We start from the raw sequence: 16,968 nt of genomic DNA on the forward strand, positions 1-16,968 counted from the left end.
TTGGTTGCAGACAGATACAAGCGCACGCACCGCTGTGCGAATGGAGCCGAAAGGCCACCTCGGTCAGAGTTACAACAAACAACCCGACGTGGACGCGTGCAACATTGGCAGGGGCGGCAAGCGCTTTTCAGGCGATGTCAAGGTTGTCTGCCCCCTCACCAGCGGCGGGGAGCATGGTCGGAACGGCGCTTTTGTCGCCTTCGGCAACACCGAGGCGTTCTACCGGAACATGGTCGAGGGGCATGGGCCCTACCGCGCGGAGGGAGAGGGAGGCGAGGGGGAGGGGGAGGGGGATGGAGGGGAGTGTGAAGGGTATGGGGGCGAGGGAATGGAGGGAGAGAGGAAGAGCAAGGGCGAGAGGGGGCAGGGGACTGGTCGATGGCATACTAGGGGGGGCAGGGTAGTGGGCGGCGATCGCCGCATACGAACCGTCCTATGGCGGCGAGTATCGCTACGCCAGGGAGGACAAGGACGTCGACGTGCGGCTGCTGCTGTTCGAGTCGTTCGGTGGGTTTGGGAAGGGGGTCGGCGAGATCCTCTGCACCTCTGGGGGGCGGCGAACGCGCTGCAGAACAAGCTGACGCGGGCCCAGTACCTCGATGAGGTGACTTGGACCACCAAGAGCTGGCTGGGGCTGCAGAAGCAGCGCATCTCAGTCGTTCTTCACACGGCCATCGCAGAGCAGATTGTGAATGAGCTTGCCAGCGGCGAGGGCCGCGGTCGAGTGCACGGAGCTAAGTGCCTCGCCGTCCTCGCGGGCTACCTACCTCGCGGGAGTCGCTTAGGCGGCTCCAGTGGTGTACCTGTGTTAGTGCCAGTGCGCGCCAGTCCCGTGCCCAGTGCTGTGCGCACTTGGAGCACTTGGAGTGCAATCTTTTCACCGCAGATGCGGTGCCACGGTTTTAAAATTCTTTTGGAGGCATTCTGCAGCCGGCGCTCTAGCATTTCAGCCTCCGCGGGCGCAGCCAGAGTTTTAGAGCCCGAAATGGCCAGCGGCGCTCGGCCAGCCTTGCCGGGCGGTCACGAGCTTGGCGACCAGCTGTACTACACGGGCTCGAGCCAGACGTTTGAGAGTGGCAATAAGCTCACGCACGGCCAGTCGGGCGAGGTCGTCGGCCCCGCGACCGGCAAGCACCAAGGCAACGGCCTGCAAATGTTGTTTCCAGGGAACAAAGGCTCCATAAACTGCTCTCTGCTCAGGCTCAGCCGCGAGGAGCCGCCGCCTCTGCCGGGCGGTCACGAGACCGGCGACCGTACTGGACGGGCTCGAGCCATTCGTTTGAGAGTGGCGATACGCTCACGCACGGCCAGCAGGGCGAGGTCGTCGGCCCCGCGACCGGCGCGCACCAAGGCAACGGCCTGCAGGTGCTGTTTCCAGGGAACAAAGGCTCCATAAACTGCTATCTGCCCCAGCTCAGCCTCGAGAAGCCGCCGCCTCTGCCGGGCGGTCACGAGCTTGGCGACCAGCTGTACTACGCGGGCTCGAACCAGACGTTTGAGAGTGGCGATAAGCTCGTGCACGGCCAGTCGGGCGAGGTCGTCGGCCCCGCGACCGATTTTCACCAAGGCAACGGCCTGCAAATGCTGTTTCCAGGGAACAAAGGGCACGTAGACTGCTATCTGCCCCAGCTTAGCCGCGAGAAGCCGCCGCCTCTGCCGGGCGGTCACGAGCTTGGCGACCAGCTGTACTGGACGGGCTCGAGCCATTCGTTTGAGAGTGGCAATAAGCTCACGCACGGCCAGCAGGGCGAGGTCGTCGGCCCTGCGACCGGCGAGCACCAAGGCAACGGCCTGAAGATGCGGTTTCCAGGGAACAAAGACTCCATAAACTGCTCTCTGCTCAGGCTCAGCCGCGAGAAGCCGCCGCCTCTGCCGGGCGGTCACGAGCCCGGCGACCAGCTGTACTACGCGGGCTCGAACCAGTCGTTCAAGTCTGGAAACAAGCTCGTGCACGGCCAGCAGGGCGAGGTCGTCGGCCCCGCGACCTGCGAGCACCAAGGCAACGGCCTGAAGATGCGGTTTCCAGGGAACAAAGACTCCATAAACTGCGCTCTGCCCCAGCTCAGCATCGAAAAGCCGCCGCCGTTTCCCGGCGGTCACGAGATTGGCGACCGGCTGTACTGGACGGGCTCGAACCAGTCGTTTGAGAGTGGCGATACGATCGTGCACGGCCAGCAGGGCGAGGTCGTCGGCCCCGCGACCGGCGAGCACCAAGGCAATGGCCTGCAGCTTCTCTTCCCAGGGAACAAAGGCTGGATAGAATGCGGACTCGCCTCGCTGTCCCACGAGCTGAGCCTGCCCGGTGGCTTCAGAGTGGGAGAGGAGCTCTACTTTATTGGCGGCGGGTTCGTCGACGAGCAGGGGGACAAGGCCGTGTTTGGCTGCCGAGGATCGGTCACTGGCCCAGCCCGCAACGGCGACGCTGACGCTGTTTCCATGTCTTTCTCCGGCAACCGAGGGGACGTGCACTGCCGGGCCGAAGAGCTCAGCCGCGAGCCGGCGCCCTCGCTTCCCGGCGGCTTCGTTCTCGGCGAGCATCTCTACTTCACCGGAGAGGACCAGATCGTCGGGCGCGGCATCCTCGTGCGCGGCTCGCGTGGTGAGGTGGTGGGCCTGGGTTTGGAGCCGGACAGCCTCGCGATGCGCTTTTCGAACAAGGTCTTGTTTTCCGGTAACCAGCCGGTCAACATCGCCTCCCTGAGCCGTGACGATCCGTGCGCCGTGTCGTCCGTGCCCGAGAATGTATTGCGAGCGCGCCGAGCGCTTGCCGCGCGCAGGGAGGAGCAGGAGCGGGCTGCGGCAGCGGCGGCGTCGCAGACGGCAGAGGACATTGCAGCGGAGGCAGAGCGGCGGCAGCAGCTGGCGGCGGAGCTCCTGGAGGAGGAAGCTGCGGCCAGGGCTCCGCCTCCACTTCAGGAGGCGGGACGGAGGAGGAGGAGGAAGAAGAAGCAGAGCGGCTTTCGCGGGTCGAAGAGCAGCGCAACCGAAGGAGCAGAGGGATCGGCTGACTGCGGCGACTCCACCACCTCAAGGGCGGCGCCAGCGCGCGAGTCGGCTTCAGAGAGCGACGAGGAGGAGCGCGTGACGCCAGCCGAGGAGGCGCGACGGGCGGAGGAGTCGGAGCGGGCGGCGCAGCGAGAGAGGCAGGCGAGGCTGCTCGAGGCAGCGCGGCGGGAGAGGGAGGAGCGTTTGGAGAGGGAGGCTAGGGCCGAGGCCGCGGCCGCGGCTGCGGCGGAGAGCGAGGCTCGCGGCAGGCGACAGCAGGCGGCGCGAGCGGCGGAGGAGGAGCGGAAGCGAGCAGCGCGGGCGGCGCTGGTGGACGAGATGGAGGCGCAGGCGCGGCAGGAGGAGGCGGCGCGGGCCGGGGCACAGCTGAGGACGACGCAGGCTGAGCAGTCCAGCACGCGCTCGGCGATCGAGCAGGCGCTCTCCCAGGCTAGGTCAGACGCGGCGGCGGCGAGGGTTCGCGAGGCGACGGCGGGGTCAGAGGCGGAACGGGCGAGGTCAGAGGCGGAACGGGCGAGGTTAGAGGCGGAGGCGGCGAGGGCGAGGGAGCAAGAGGCGAGGGGGCGGAAGGAGGCGGCGACGGCAGAGGCGGAGGCGGCGACGGCACGCGAGGAGGCGCTCACCATGCGACTCGCGGCGCTCGAGCTAGGACCTCCACCGGCCGCCCCGCCACCGGCAACCGCAAACAACGCTGTGGGGGGAGGCGTCGGAGGCACCTTCCACGGCGCCACGCTGCCGCAGAAGGTCTCGCGGATCTGTGCGCATTTGGGGCTGGACGCGCGCTCCTCGCTCTCTGCGGCGGTGGCGGCGGCGAACGAGAGCACAGGGGTCGCCGCTGAGGGAGGGCTTCTGCAGCAGGTGGACCGGCTGATCGCGCTGCTGTTTTGGGAGCCGCAGGGGAGCGCTCCGGAGGTGAGGTAAGGTAAGGTCTCTAAGAAAGCCGTATAGGTTAACTTCGTCTCCACACACACAAGGTGGTGGGGGGCAAGGGGGGGCGACCATAGTCTGAGGGTTAGGTTTCTGGAGCCTCGGGTGCTTTTACGCTTTTGATCGGGTCAGGGGAGAGTGCGACTTTTACCACTTTGGTCGTCTCGGAGCGCCCAACTTTTAGCATTTTTCAAAAATTTCTTCGGCGCTGCGCGCCGGGTGCAGCAAGTACTAGCTATCGTCCCGCAAACCGCGGCAAAGTAGTTCCCGCACACTATGGCTAAAAAAATGCTGCCGCTCGCCTCGAAAGCGCCCGCCGGTGTGTGTCCAAACATGTAGCGCTACAAGTGTTTGTGACACATAAGGACGCATCCTCCCACAACACTTCACCCGCTGGCTTGGTTGCAGCTCTGCCGACCATCTGCCGGCTTGGGGGGGCTACGGTGGCATTCGCCGGAGAGTAGAATGTCCAATATTTTCGCGCGCCTGCGGCGGCGCGACTTTTACCATTTTGCCCCGGACGGGCGCGGGCGGGCCCACTTTTGTCGTTTTGCCCCAAATCTACGGCTAGCCGTGCTTTTAGCGTTTTGACCCAAATCGGCCGAACTTTTAGGATACCCTCAGACTATGGGGGCAACCTGGTTTGTGGACCTCCCGCACCTGTCCTGACAGTCCTGACAGAGTCCTGACAGAGTCCTGACAGAGTCCTGACAGAGTCCTGACAGAGTCCTGACAGAGTCCTGGCGGGGTCCTGACGGCGCACGGTCTTCACAGTGCTCACAAGTGCCTCCGACGAGACCTCCACCTTCCTTCACTGCAACCCTCCTTCCCCTCCCCCCCAGCAGTGAATGATAGACGCCCAGCCCCCCTTTCGACCGTGCGCGCCCTCTGCGGAATCGTCCTGATGGGGCAGTCCTGACGCAAACTTGAGAGTCCTGACAGAAACTTGAGAGTCCTGACAGAAACTTAGAGTCCTTACAGACAAAAGAAATCACCCTCACTCTCGCGCCACTCGGCTCGACCATGAAAGCGCACAAGCAAGAGGCGCGGCCATGGTGCAGGCAACGTTACAGCCGGCAACGTGCAAGAAGGCAGCAAAGCTCGGCCACGACGTCCATGGCCCGCGCCCCCCCGATTTGCCACCGGCGGCCTGCAGGCCAGCGCCGAGCAGCGGACCGACTGCTGACCGACTGCTGACCGACTGCTGACCGAGGCAGCGCCCACGGCAGCGCCCACAGCAGCGCCCACGGCAGCACCCACGACAGCACCCACGACAACGCCCACGGCAGCGCACACGGCTTGGCTGGCCATGTCAGCCGCGCAGGGACCCTCCCGCGGGTCCAACCCGAAGCGCTCGACCGCTCGACGGCGCAAGTCGGCTGACGGAGCGAGCCGCATAGCCCTCCAGTGCTCACCGCAGGATCAGGCCCGACCGGCCCACGCTCACGGCCTGGCCTGCCTGTGGACCAGCAAACTCGTTGGCTGTACGCGAGCAAAGAGCTGCGTGGCTGGGTTGTGAGCATACCGTCCCCGTTGCGCCCTTTCCCTCAGTGGAGGGCCGTCCCTGCCCTCGGGAGTAACTCGACTGTACACCCCTCCCTACTCTCTAGCTAAGGGCTCTGTTCACAGCGGGGGGGCAGTGGTTGTCCTGGCGGAGTCCTGGCGGAGTCCTGACAGAGTCCTGACAGAGTCCTGACGGAGTCCTGACAGAGTCCTGACGGCCTATTTTGGAGGTTTTCAACTTTGAGGTATTGTTACTATGTGAGGGTGAAATGAATGAATCAGTTCTTTGGGACAGTGCAATCCTTTTAATTATTACCTCCAACTCAAAAAAAGTCTGATGTCAAACGGACAACGGGGTCCCTTATGGTGGCCTGTAAGGGTAAGGTGCGGGAGGTCCACAAACCAGGTTGGGCGACCCTCGCGTCTCGGGGAGGTCAGGAGTGCAGGACCAGGAGTCACATAAGAACCGACGACCCGACGAGCGACGTCCATCCAAATTCCAATACGCAAAAGAATCGGAAACCATGAAGAACGACCCGCGGGCCGAGCGGTGGATGAAATTTACGTGTAGGCGTGCGATGTCGCTTGAGTCCGTATGTCTTGACTCTTGTGAAAGGTGATTCATTCCACCTGAGGTGTGTGTGTATTGCAACACGAGTAAAGTGTGTTGTGTGTGCGCGCGCGCGGCGAACGGGGCGAGTAGAGAGTAGAGCGCCGTACACTGGCAGCAGAGCTAGAGCAGAGTGCAGTTCACACCAACTCGGCCTGCCTCGAGGAGAGCGGCGGCGCCTCCTCCTCGTCGCTCGAGCGGGGCTGCTGCGCCAGCTGGTCGCCGCACACGCCGCCATCCGGCACTCGCCAGCCCTCGACGACGCCTCATCTCGCCAAATATCGCCAAGTCTCGCCAAATCTCGCCACATCTCGCACCGCAGGCGCGCCAACCTCGACTGCGGTGAGGACTTCCGCCTCGAGGTGGGCCGGGCAGCCTTACCCCCCCCCCCCGCGAATGGGAGGGCGGTTCCCCCCCTCGGGCTTGGAATGGGGTTTGCTTAGGCAAACGGGGGGGCCTTTTTCCCCCAAAAGGCTCTCCCGGCTGGGGCGGGGGGGATCTTTTTCCAATATTTGTTGCAGAGCTAGGGGGGGCGTCCTGTTGCCATCCCGCGGAGAGGAGGCGGTTCGAAAATATTTTTTCTCGGCTCCTGCGGGGGGGCCGTATTTCTATTTGGTCCACGCGCTTGGGGAGGGGCGGGAACCCTCCCTAGTTTCGGGCTAGGTGGCTGCCCTAGGCTCTGTGTTATCTTTTTGGGCGTCCCCGCCCCGCCGGCGGGCGTTGTGTCGGACTAGTTCGTCCCCCTTGCGACCTGCGAAGAGTGACGGGTCGAGCGACTCGAGCCCTCTCTTCACCGGTGGGTCGGATGGCCGCTTCTTTCACTTATCGCAATTGGCAATGCAGTCGTATACTATGAAGAGCGCGCCTCCGAAGGACTCCTGGATGAGATCTCGCTGGACGTTTGGGCAGTCCTTGGAGTCGGCAAGTAGATAGGCATCTTAAAGGCGATTCGGATCGCGGGCAAGATCTGAGTGGCGACACAGCCTCCGGAAGTGGGGGGGGGGGGGGCTTTTCCCCCCCCCCCCCCCTTCTCCCTCCCCTCCTCCCCTCCCCGCTCTCCTCATCCCCCTCTCCCCTCTCCCCTCTCCCAAGCTCTCTCCCCGCTGCTCCCTCGTCCACCGCCCGCCTCTCCCTCGGAGGCATGCTGCGCCACATCCCCCCGCAGGTGCCGGGCCGCCCCGCCGCCCGCGCGAGCAGCCCCGTCTCCGCCCGCTCCAACGGTGAGAGCGGCAGCAGCTCCACAGCAGCCGGTGCGAACTGGCGCGTGCTAGTACTATCACAGGCACACCACCGGAGCCGCCTAAGCGACTCCGTTAAGAACGGCAATGCACTTAGCACCGTGCACAATGCCGCTGTCCCCGCACGCTAGCTCGTTCACCGTCTGCCACGCCACGGCGGTGTGGAGAACGACAGACAAGCGCTGCATCTGCAGCCCGTGCCAGTTCTTGGTGGTCCATGTGACCTCATCGAGGTGCTGAGCGTGCGAAAGTTTGTTACTCAGCTGGTCCGCCGCCTGCCGAAGAATTTTGCGGACGCCGTCCCCGAAGCCGCCGAACGTCTCGAAGTCGAGCAAACGCAGGTCGCAATTCTTCTCCCGCGCGAACCGGTACTCGCCCTTCTCGTAGCGGGCCGTCACAGGTGCCCCCGCCTCCGCCTCCCCCTCACTCTCCCCCTCCTCCTCTTCCGCCGCCGCCGCCTCCGCCTCTGCATCCTATGCCGCCAGAAAGAAGAATGCGAAAGCCTCTATCCTCGTCACAGCAACAAGCGGGCTCACGCGGAGTAGTTCGCACCGACAGCGAGTACGCGGCGGCATGCATGATGGGGCGGGTGGCCCGCACAACGAACAGACAGCTGGCGGAGCGCCATCGTTCCCTCTGGCAACGCCTTCGCGCCAAACACACCGTGACGTGGAGGCATGTGGAGGGTCAGACACAGCGGCAGCAAGTGGAACGACTACGTCGACGAGCTAGCTGCTCGCGGCAGGCGGGGTGACAGAGGCTCAAACGCTGCCGAGTGGGCGGACGTCACCATCCCGACGGACACTCCCGACGAGGGAAGCAACACGGAGGGGGGCGACAGCAGTACCATTGGACACGGAACAACAGGACTCGGAGAGGAAAGATGGTAGCGACACCGACTGTGGGGGCCTGCTACACCAACGACTAAAGCCCCAGCCAGCCCCGTCACGCCGTCAGCCACCCCTCGCCCGCCACCGACCCTGAAGCCGCACCCGTCGCTAACCCTCGCCGTGCCCCCCGAGTTCGAGCGATATGGTCTGATTACGTGCCCGAGCGAGCAGGCGAGGGAGATCGGAGATGATCGGGGAGCGCGATGCGCAATTGCCCTCGATGTTGACCCTCCCCCACCATCCCTCTCCCCCCCGGACGACGCCGCTCTCGCATCTGCTATGGTCTCTCTCTCGATACACAACACGCTCGCCGACTTGGCAACAAGGGTTGACTCCCATCGCGCTAGGCGACGAACCTGCCCCCGCCCCTAGGGGCGGGGGCCCCCGCCCCCCCGGGGGGCCCTTTGGGGCCCCTCCAGGGGGCCACCCCTCCGGGGAGGTGGCCGGCTTTCCCCGTGCCGGTCCTCCCCAACCAACCCCGCCGGCAGCGCGAGCTGCCGGCCACATTGAGCGGTTCGTCCGCGTCGCGCACTCGTCCCAACCGAGGGCCGCAGACTTGTTCTGCGCGCCAACGGCTGGTGACGCTGTGTTGCCCTTGAGCTAGTCCTTCCCCGGTCGCCTAGCCTCTGCGCTGTCTGGCGAACGCCTGTATGCCATGCGCGCGGACCACGCTTGCGTGGATACGTGGCTGGCAGGCTGACCCGTGTGCGGGGTAACCCGCGCACGGGGAAGCTTCATGGGTTCGAGTCGTCAAACATTGAGGAGCGGAGGTGTGCCGAGGGGGACCGGGAGGGGGACCGGGAGGCGGTAAGTCGTCGTCGCCCGGCGCTGCTTGCAGCACCACATGGCGATGGCGCTAAGAGGTTCCTCTTTTCCTCCGCCCCCCCCCCCCCCCCTCTCAAGGCGCGCGAGATAACACGACTTGGCGAAGACTAGAGAAAAACAATTTTACAACTAAAACTCCCTCGCACGTGCTAGAGAAAAAGAAAAGCGTCGCGCCATGCCGAGCATCCACGGCCCGCTGGGTCGGTGGGTGCGCTTCTGCTCCCCGGCCCTGGATGTGAGGTCACCTGCACTGCACTCCAAGTGCTGCGCGTGAGCAGTGCCACGTGTGAGTGTGTGGATTTTGATTTGTGAGACTTAGACTGATCACTGATTACCTCATCGCCGCGCGCACTCAGCCCCCTTCCGGTCGGCGCCTCTGCGCTGGCGGCCGGTAGCGCACGGCGCCCGCCGCCACGAGCGCCTCTATGGCCCTCCACTGCGCGTGCCAGTCGTGGTTGCCCTGCGCGCCCGAGAAGTAGCGGCTCTGGTTGTGGCGGCACTCCCAGTAGTGGTTGCAGGCCGCCGCGTCGGCCGGGGCGGACGCGTTGCCGTAGCCGAAGAGCGTCACCTAAGGTGGGTAAGGGAAGGTACACTTCTCCACACACACAAGGTGGTGGGGCAAGGGCCAGGCGACCCCTCGCGTCCACGTCTAGACGACAGGAGCCCCACGGCGTTAAAAGTGCAAGGCCCAGTGCGCGTGGGTGAGCGGTGTGTGTTGTGTGTGTGTGTGTGTGTGTGTGTGTGTGTGTGTGTGTGTGTGTGTGTTGTGTGTGTGTGTGTGTGTGTGTGTGTGTGTGTGTGTGTGTGTGTGTGTGTGTGTGTGTGTGTGTGTGTGTGTGTGTGTGCGTGTGTGCGTGTGTGTGCGTGTGTTTGTGTGAGTGTGTGTGTCTGTGAGTGAGTGTCACCTCCGAGCACATCGCGAGAGCCGCCGCGACGCCGAGCGCGCCTGTGCTCGGCCGGACAGACCCGCGCCGCGAGCCTCCCAGCTCACGCTGGAACCTCCACCAGTGCAGCGCAAGGCGCGGGTTCAGCAGGAGCGCGCGCCCTCCCTCTCGCCGCGCCAGCACGTCGGCATGGCACGAGCCGAGCCACGGGTTGAAGCAGTACAGCGCTGCAGTCGAGTTGCCGCCGCCCCGCGATGCATGCGACGTCTGCGAGCGCCACGGGAAGTGGGACGCCTAACAAGACACGGCGGTCCGCCTTGCTCGTTCCGCTCCTGCTGGGCGGGTCCTTCTCGCGGCAGTGAGGCGCCACGAAGAGAGACGTCCGCCGGCCGACGTGGTCTCCGAACCGCCCGCCCGCCGGCGCGCTGTTGAAGCGGATCACCGACTCGTGGCTGTCGATCTCCTCCCCTGAGCCAGATCCGAACAGCCCTCCCGCCGAACCGACGACTGCGCACGAGCCGAGGGACGCGCGCCGTGGGCGACCGGACGCGGCCAACAGCGCTGTCGCCACGGCAGCACACAGGGAGCGGCTCTCGTTTGCGCTGGCCGCCTCGCGGCCCTTGGGAATGGCCGCTCTCCCGTCTGCCAGCCGGCCTCCCGCGCCCGTCGCGACGCCCGGCTCGAGCCCGTAGCTGGCGGCAAGAGCGGCGATTGCGCTCATCCTGCTCGGCTTGTCGAGCAGCCCGAATGGTGGGCGGTGCTCGCAGAGGTCCGACGCGGCGGCGTCAGCGAGGAAGGGCGGCGTCTGCTTCACGCGACGGCGGAAGTCTGCAGCCGGGCCCTCTGCCATCCGGCTCGCGCCGCAGCGGGCACGTGCTTTAAATTCTTTTTTAGTTCTCGTGTTTGTGTCTTGTGAGCTTGTTTGTGTCTGTGTGTCGCTCGTGCGTGTCGTCATCATCTGTCTAGCGTCCACCCATAACGCGTTGGTGTCCAGTCCGAGCCTGGCTGTTCTTCACCTTACTACCTACCTACCTACCTTTTTGGGTGGAAGAGCCCGAGGAAAGAAACAAAGGGGAGGTTGAAATCGTTCACCACGCTGCCCGGCGTCTCTCACTTTCCGGGACAGCCCCGCCCTTGTGAGGCAGGAAAGTGGCGGCTACCCCGTACGCCCAGTCCACTGCGACCCCCTCGCCGACTGCCCAGACTCCCCTTCCCCTTCTCCAACCTCGACGAGCCGATGACCGTTGCCTCTGCCCTGGCAGCCGCGCGCCCGCCTTGGGGGCAGCCTGCCGGACCGCCGCTGCACGGGGCTAGGCACCAGAAGAGAGTGGAATTGATGAATTGGGCCGTTGTCCGTGCCTCCCCTCTATACGTCAGAGTGGGACCTACGCCGCGCCGGGTAAGGGGCGCGCCCGGTCCTCGACGGAGCCGCGCGCCCCAAACGACCCAGGCGGCGAGTAGTCGTCCTCGAACCTTCGACATGTAGTTGCCCATAGTTAGCGCCCGCCCGCCCCTCTCTTCCCCTCCGTCGCCGCGCAAAAGAAAAAGAAAAAGAAAAAGAAACGAAAAGAAAAAACGAACCCATGCTGACAGGAGGAGAGCTCGAGAGCGCGGCCGCGGCCAGCGAGGCGTCGGCCCTCACTGGGGCGCCGTTCGTCGGTGGCTGCCTCGAGAGCGCGAGAGGCCTTCTGCAAGCCTTCTCCTCAAGACGACGGTCGCCGGGGCATGCGATCTTGCACGTCCCCGACCCGTCGAGGTACGTTCCTTCGCCGCAAGCCCCGATAGGCGGTGACGACGGGTCGGCGGGGCGGGTGGCGATGGAGGAGGGAGAGGATAGTCGCCAGGTAGATCCGACCCGTTTTGGGGTCCATGCATTTTGCATTTTCTGTACGGTCGTTGTAGGAGTCTAGATCGTTGTAGGATGTATCTGGGGGCCTGGATATCTCCATCGAGCAGGTATGGCTAAAATTGTGAGAAGCATCAGCAGGTCTTGAGTGGCAGGGCGGGGGCGGAGATGGCGGGTATGCGACGTCCTACGAACCGGCGTGGGCATGGATGTGCATACGTGGCTGGTTCACAGCGATTGTAGGAAAATGACGAAAACACTTGACCGTCGCGGCCTTCCGACTCGCGCCTCCGCCTCACTGGCACTATTGTAGCCCTGGCCGGTGCGCGTGCGGAGTTGAAGTTCCGGAGTGAAAATTCGAACGCGTTCTCTCCCGGTGACCAAAAAATGTCCACCTCAGAGGCACCTCCGGAGGCAGGCCGCCGCACGCCGGCGACACAGCTCCAGCTGTCGAACTGACCCGCAGCTCCTCTCAGAGCGGGAACTGTGACGAAAGTTGACTGAGGTGGTTGTCAGGAATCATCATACGGATCACATGGTGGCTCTTTCATGACGGGAGACCGCCCGACCACTCCTGGGTGGCACTGCCACCGGTGTCGCTCGACGTCCTGTCGACAGCGTGCCGACAGCGACACAGACCATGTGGGACGCGTCGAGTATCGACCTCTACTGCTTACCCAGCCTTCGAGTGTATCCTGGCTGTGGTCCCACACCCACTGGTGTCCATCTCAGAGACCGCAGGAGGTCATGAGGGTCGATGGGAGTGCCAACCCCACAATGCCTACTGTAAAAACCCAGCCCAGTAAGGTGGCCACAACAATTGCATTAGTGGTTCTTACATATCCATAGCGGGACCGGCCACCTCCCTCTTTCTGACGAGTCTATTGTTTCTATTGTTTCACGAGTTAAACGCGCATACGAAAGCAGACGCCGCATGACTCACGCCCTGCACTAGCAGGCTCATGAGGCACGCTTTATAGCAGGGATGGCTCATGGTTGACACATCGGACAGTTCGTTGTCGTGACGCCGCCATAGCCGCGAGTTCGCCAGAACTGTTCGAGGCATTCGCTATGATACGCGTGCAGGCAAGTTTCGAGAATGATCACACCCTCGCCCAGATGCATCTCGTCCATGCAAATACTGCAAGCAGCATCAGGCGTCCGACCGAGACGCTGCAGGGCACTCGACAGATCGGCGTAGACGCTTGGCTGACCCTGCAGTTCAGGCACGCGCCGCTGGTAACGCGCTATTTTCGCCAGTAATGCCGCTTCCGCATCCACCTCGCCCGCCATACGAGCCTGGCGGAGTGCTTCCTGCCAATGCTCCATGGCCTGAAGCCAGCGGCCTTGCTGCCGAAAGACTGATCCCAACACTCCGTGAGCCACGCAGAGACGTTCGGGCACAACAGAACCTTCAATAACTTGCCTCAAATGAGACTCTGCCTGCGCGTAGTGGCCTAAGTGCAACTCAGCCTGACCAATGTTTGACAGCGAACTGGTGACGTCAAGCTTTGATCCCGATGACCCCGAGACGAGGCGGTGCTGGCTGGGTGCTGCATCAATTTCTGAGCGGTTGTCAGCCTGCGCAATGGCTAGTGCCAGCTGAAAGTGCTGCAGCGCGGCTGCAGGATCATACTGTGGCGTGCCCTCGTGCATGCGCAAATGACCTTGCAACGTCACACACATTTCGTGCAGCCGCTGAATGCCAGGTGCAGCAGCAAGATCCGGCTCGGCAAGCAGCTGCAGTGCCTGCGAGGTGTCACGCGACGCCGCTGCGATATCACCCTTCTTGTTCAGGGCAACTGCACGGCCGCGCAGCGAGTTTGCAAGCGCTCGTTTGGCCGCCGTGCTCACAGGCGGCGGGATACTCTCACAGGTGTTTACGGCATCCGAGAATGCGTCGCGCATTTCACCGAAGGCCCCCTTCCGGTAGGCTGCCCAACCAGCTTCGCGCTGCGTGGCAGCTAGCTGAAGAGCGCCCTCGTCAGCGTTGCTGTTCATAGGGTTGAGCCAGGAGAACGACTGAAAAGAATTCTTCTCGCCGTTCTCGAGGTGGATATCCTTTGGCCGCGTTGGGTAGCGAGGATTGGTGTAACCCGAGCCACGGAGGCGTGTTTTCTGACGGCCGACCGTCAGTGCACGGAGTTGCCCTAGGAGTTGCCCCTTCTCCGACTGCCCCGGCTAGTTCCCGAGTTTCGCGGGAGTGACCCCATGCGTCAAACCCGAGACCTAGCGCGGGTGGGTTGGAGGGGCCTCGGAAAGGCGCGCAAGCACGCCCTACGTCTTCCCCTCCTCCCCATCGGGCCGCATGAGCGGCCACGCCTCGCAGATTCGTTTCCGCGCCTGGGTCAGGCGCGCGGGGCATCCCCCGGGTCGCTCGACCAGCGATCCGAACCCCCCTTTGCTCCACACCATTTCGGCAGTAGTGGAGTACTCATCAAAGTCCCAATAAGAATCTTAGTTTCTTGTACCCGAGGCAGGTGTGAAACACGTCAGGCGAGTAGGTGAACCAGTCGCAAAATCCCTCCAACTGACACCGAGTCGGCTCGCGCAACCCATGAACGTACTCTCCCCGTGTCGAGCGAGACCGACGGGTTGGGGAGCATGTACAGAGGAGAGCTAACGAACGCACGGGCGCACCGATTGGTTGGAGGACATACTCGAGTAGCCGCGCCAGACAGACTCGAGGTCTGTGAGCGGCACCTGCGAGTGGCCGTGGCGCACCCTGGAGCTCGACCGGCCAAGTTTGCTCTTGAGCCGCGCGATGTACGTTTTGCAACGCGCAATTTCCTTATTTTTTGCCGCACTTTCCGGGTGCCAACTGTTGTTGGTACAGTGGGTTGCGGGCATTAAGAAAACGTGGCATTAAGAAACCCTACCAAGCGATTTCCGCAAAAAGCTAAGAAACCACGGCGCGCCGCAGGCGCGGCCCCGAGAAAAGGCCAGATACGAGTGTGAACGGGACGCGCGCACTTGTCACTTTTCAAGTCTGCGGTGTTCTGAGTGGAGTGGATGGAGGCGTGTGTGCGTCTTCCCGTCATCCAGAGAGCCGGCTCGGCGGCAGACTCTGGCATCGCCCTCGCGGACCGCAGCTTACCTCTTACCTAAAACTCCTTCGGGCCGGCTCTGGCTTGAGTGCCGGCCGGAGCTAAGAAACCACGGCGTGGGGTGGATGAGGGCTGTGGAAAGGCCTTGAAACGGCGGCGTGCCGCGTGATCCTGTTTTCTTAATGCCCGCAACCCACTGTACTCGAGTACAGTGGGTTGCGGGCATTAAGAAAACGTAGTAGTAAGAAACCACGCCGAGCGATTTCCGCAAAAATCTAAGAAACCACGGCGCGCCGCAGACGCGGCCCCGAGAAAACAAAGGCCAGAAACGAGTGTGTGATTCACTGTGTGTGAAGCTCGGGCAGGGGCTGTAAGGTAGTGAAAGACCTTCCCTGGGTCTGTCTCTCACACCCTCACTGTCGTCGTATGCGAGGTTCTTGTTTTCTTATCACCCTATCTGTGAACGGGAGCCCCAGCTCAAAATTTCTCTTCGCCTGCGGCGCGCGCACTTGTCACTTTCCAAGTCTGCGGTGTTCTGAGTGGAGTGGATGGAGGCGTGTGTGCGTCTTCCCCCGTCATCCAGAGAGCCGACTCAGCGGCAGACTCTGGCATCGCCCTCGCGGACCGGCAGCTTACAGCTTACCTCTTACTTACCTAAAAATCCTTCGGGCCCGCCGGCTCTGCTGGCTTGAGTGCCGGCCGGAGCTAAGAAACCACGGCGCGGGGTGGATGACGGCTGTGGAAAGGCTTAGAAACGGCGGGCTGCCGCGAAATTGTTTTCTTAAAGGCCCACTCCACGCCCCCTTTCGGCTTTGAGCAAGTGTCGACACTTGGCCGCCGCTGCCTCCTGAGCACCCCCACGCCGGTTGGGGCTGCTCTCCGCCCACCAGCCGGCCACAGGCCGCCACCCTGGCCGGCCGGCGTCGAGAGAACGGCCAGACTCGACCGACCGGGTGTCGCGCCGCTGCCTGCTTCTCGCGCCGCTGTAGCAGCGCCAGCGGCTCGGCCGCGCATCCTTCACACACGCCGCCACGACCAAGCTGAGCGGGCCCAGTGTCGAGGTCTGGTGCGAGCTGCATGTGAGGGGCGGCTTTGGCCACAGCAGGTCCACCAGACGGATCTCAAAGCTTGCCGTCGGCGTGCTGTCTTGGCGAGAGCCGAGACCGCTGCAGAGGAGCCGAGTGCAGTGACGATCCAGAGGCTACCAGGGCCACCAAGTGGTAGCCCTTGCCCATTCTGATCAGGGCTGTGCTTTGGTGGGGTTGTGTTTGAGCATGTGTGAAGTGGGAGTGCGTGCCGGCGGTGTCTGTGGGTGAACGGGCGTGAGTGAGGCCGTAAGAGCCGTGGTATGAGCCAGAGTGGGCTTCATCACCCAAAATAAGGACGGTTTGGGACAGCTCAGACTTGGTACTGATGAGCCTGGGCCAGGAGGGCGACAGAGACGGCGAGGTGGTGAGCTGGGAAGCCGCTTCATCGGCACCTGGACGTGTCGCGATGAACTGCCGAAAAGTACTATTTGCGGCTATTGCTCAAAACTTCGGGAGACAAGGCCTACATATTATGACTGAATCCTTGCGCCTGGTGCATGAGGGCTGCGGGTCGGGACATTTCACGGTCGGTGGCGCCGGTGTTGGCCTCCGGAAAGCCCTCGCAATCGCCTCGGATGGGGTCCACCGGAGACAATCTCGAGCCCTCTCCGTGGCATCACGAGCCGGTGTGAGCTTGCAGACCCAAGGTAAGTGCGGTCTGGGACGGCTTAGGCTTGCTACTGATGGGCCTGGGCCAGGAGGGCGACAGAGAAGGCGAGATGGTGAGCTGAGACGCTGGAGAGTCCGCGTGTGACCGTGTCGCGATGCAAGTGCCACGAAGGTACACCTGTGTTATAGTGCCAGTGCGCACCAGTCCCGTGCCAGTGTTGTGCCAAAGCGTGAAAACTCTTTTTCCATACGCAGTCTCACCGTCAGAAAACACGCCTGCGTGGACCGCGTCACACCAATCCTCGCTACCCAACGCGGCCAAAGGATATCCAACTCGAGAACCTCGAGAGAGATACGCTCGCCCGTAGTGGCGTTTTTCACGCGCCGTTCACACCGAGCAGGGTTTTGGAAGGACGATCAGGGACACAGGGGAACGGGAGTGGGGAGCGCATCGCGACACGGAGGATTCACCAACACTTGGAGCACTTGGAGTGT

At 63.2% G+C, this 16,968-nt stretch overlaps 3 protein-coding genes across 3 annotated transcripts in view; 1 reads left to right on the plus strand and 2 right to left on the minus strand.

Moving 5' to 3' along the window:
• EMIHUDRAFT_118888 (hypothetical protein) overlaps positions 1-3,927 on the plus strand; it is a gene marked incomplete at both ends in the record, with an annotated part of 4,866 nt that extends 939 nt beyond the window's left edge. Inside the window, 2 exons of the mRNA XM_005769052.1 lie at positions 112-232; positions 1,201-3,927. Of these exons, the coding sequence (XP_005769109.1) occupies positions 112-232; positions 1,201-3,927 (2,848 nt within the window). The remainder of the gene's footprint in view (positions 1-111; positions 233-1,200) is intronic.
• Positions 3,928-9,351: 5,424 nt separating this feature from the next.
• On the minus strand, positions 9,352-10,733 carry EMIHUDRAFT_244793 (hypothetical protein; the record flags this gene model as incomplete). The annotated part of the gene is made up of 4 exons (XM_005769053.1): positions 9,352-9,567; positions 9,905-10,177; positions 10,278-10,351; positions 10,427-10,733. 4 exons carry the CDS (start codon positions 10,731-10,733, stop codon positions 9,352-9,354), a joined length of 870 nt encoding a protein of 289 aa, XP_005769110.1.
• A 1,986-nt stretch (positions 10,734-12,719) lies between these two features.
• EMIHUDRAFT_244795 (hypothetical protein) lies at positions 12,720-13,730 on the minus strand (the record flags this gene model as incomplete). Its single annotated transcript, XM_005769054.1, has 1 exon — positions 12,720-13,730. One exon carries the CDS (start codon positions 13,728-13,730, stop codon positions 12,720-12,722), a length of 1,011 nt encoding a protein of 336 aa, XP_005769111.1.
• Positions 13,731-16,968: the final 3,238 nt, after the last annotated feature.

The sequence above is a fragment of the Emiliania huxleyi genome (genome assembly GCF_000372725.1).
Source record: "Emiliania huxleyi CCMP1516 unplaced genomic scaffold EMIHUscaffold_433, whole genome shotgun sequence".
NCBI classification, from domain to species: domain Eukaryota; phylum Haptophyta; order Isochrysidales; family Noelaerhabdaceae; genus Emiliania; species Emiliania huxleyi.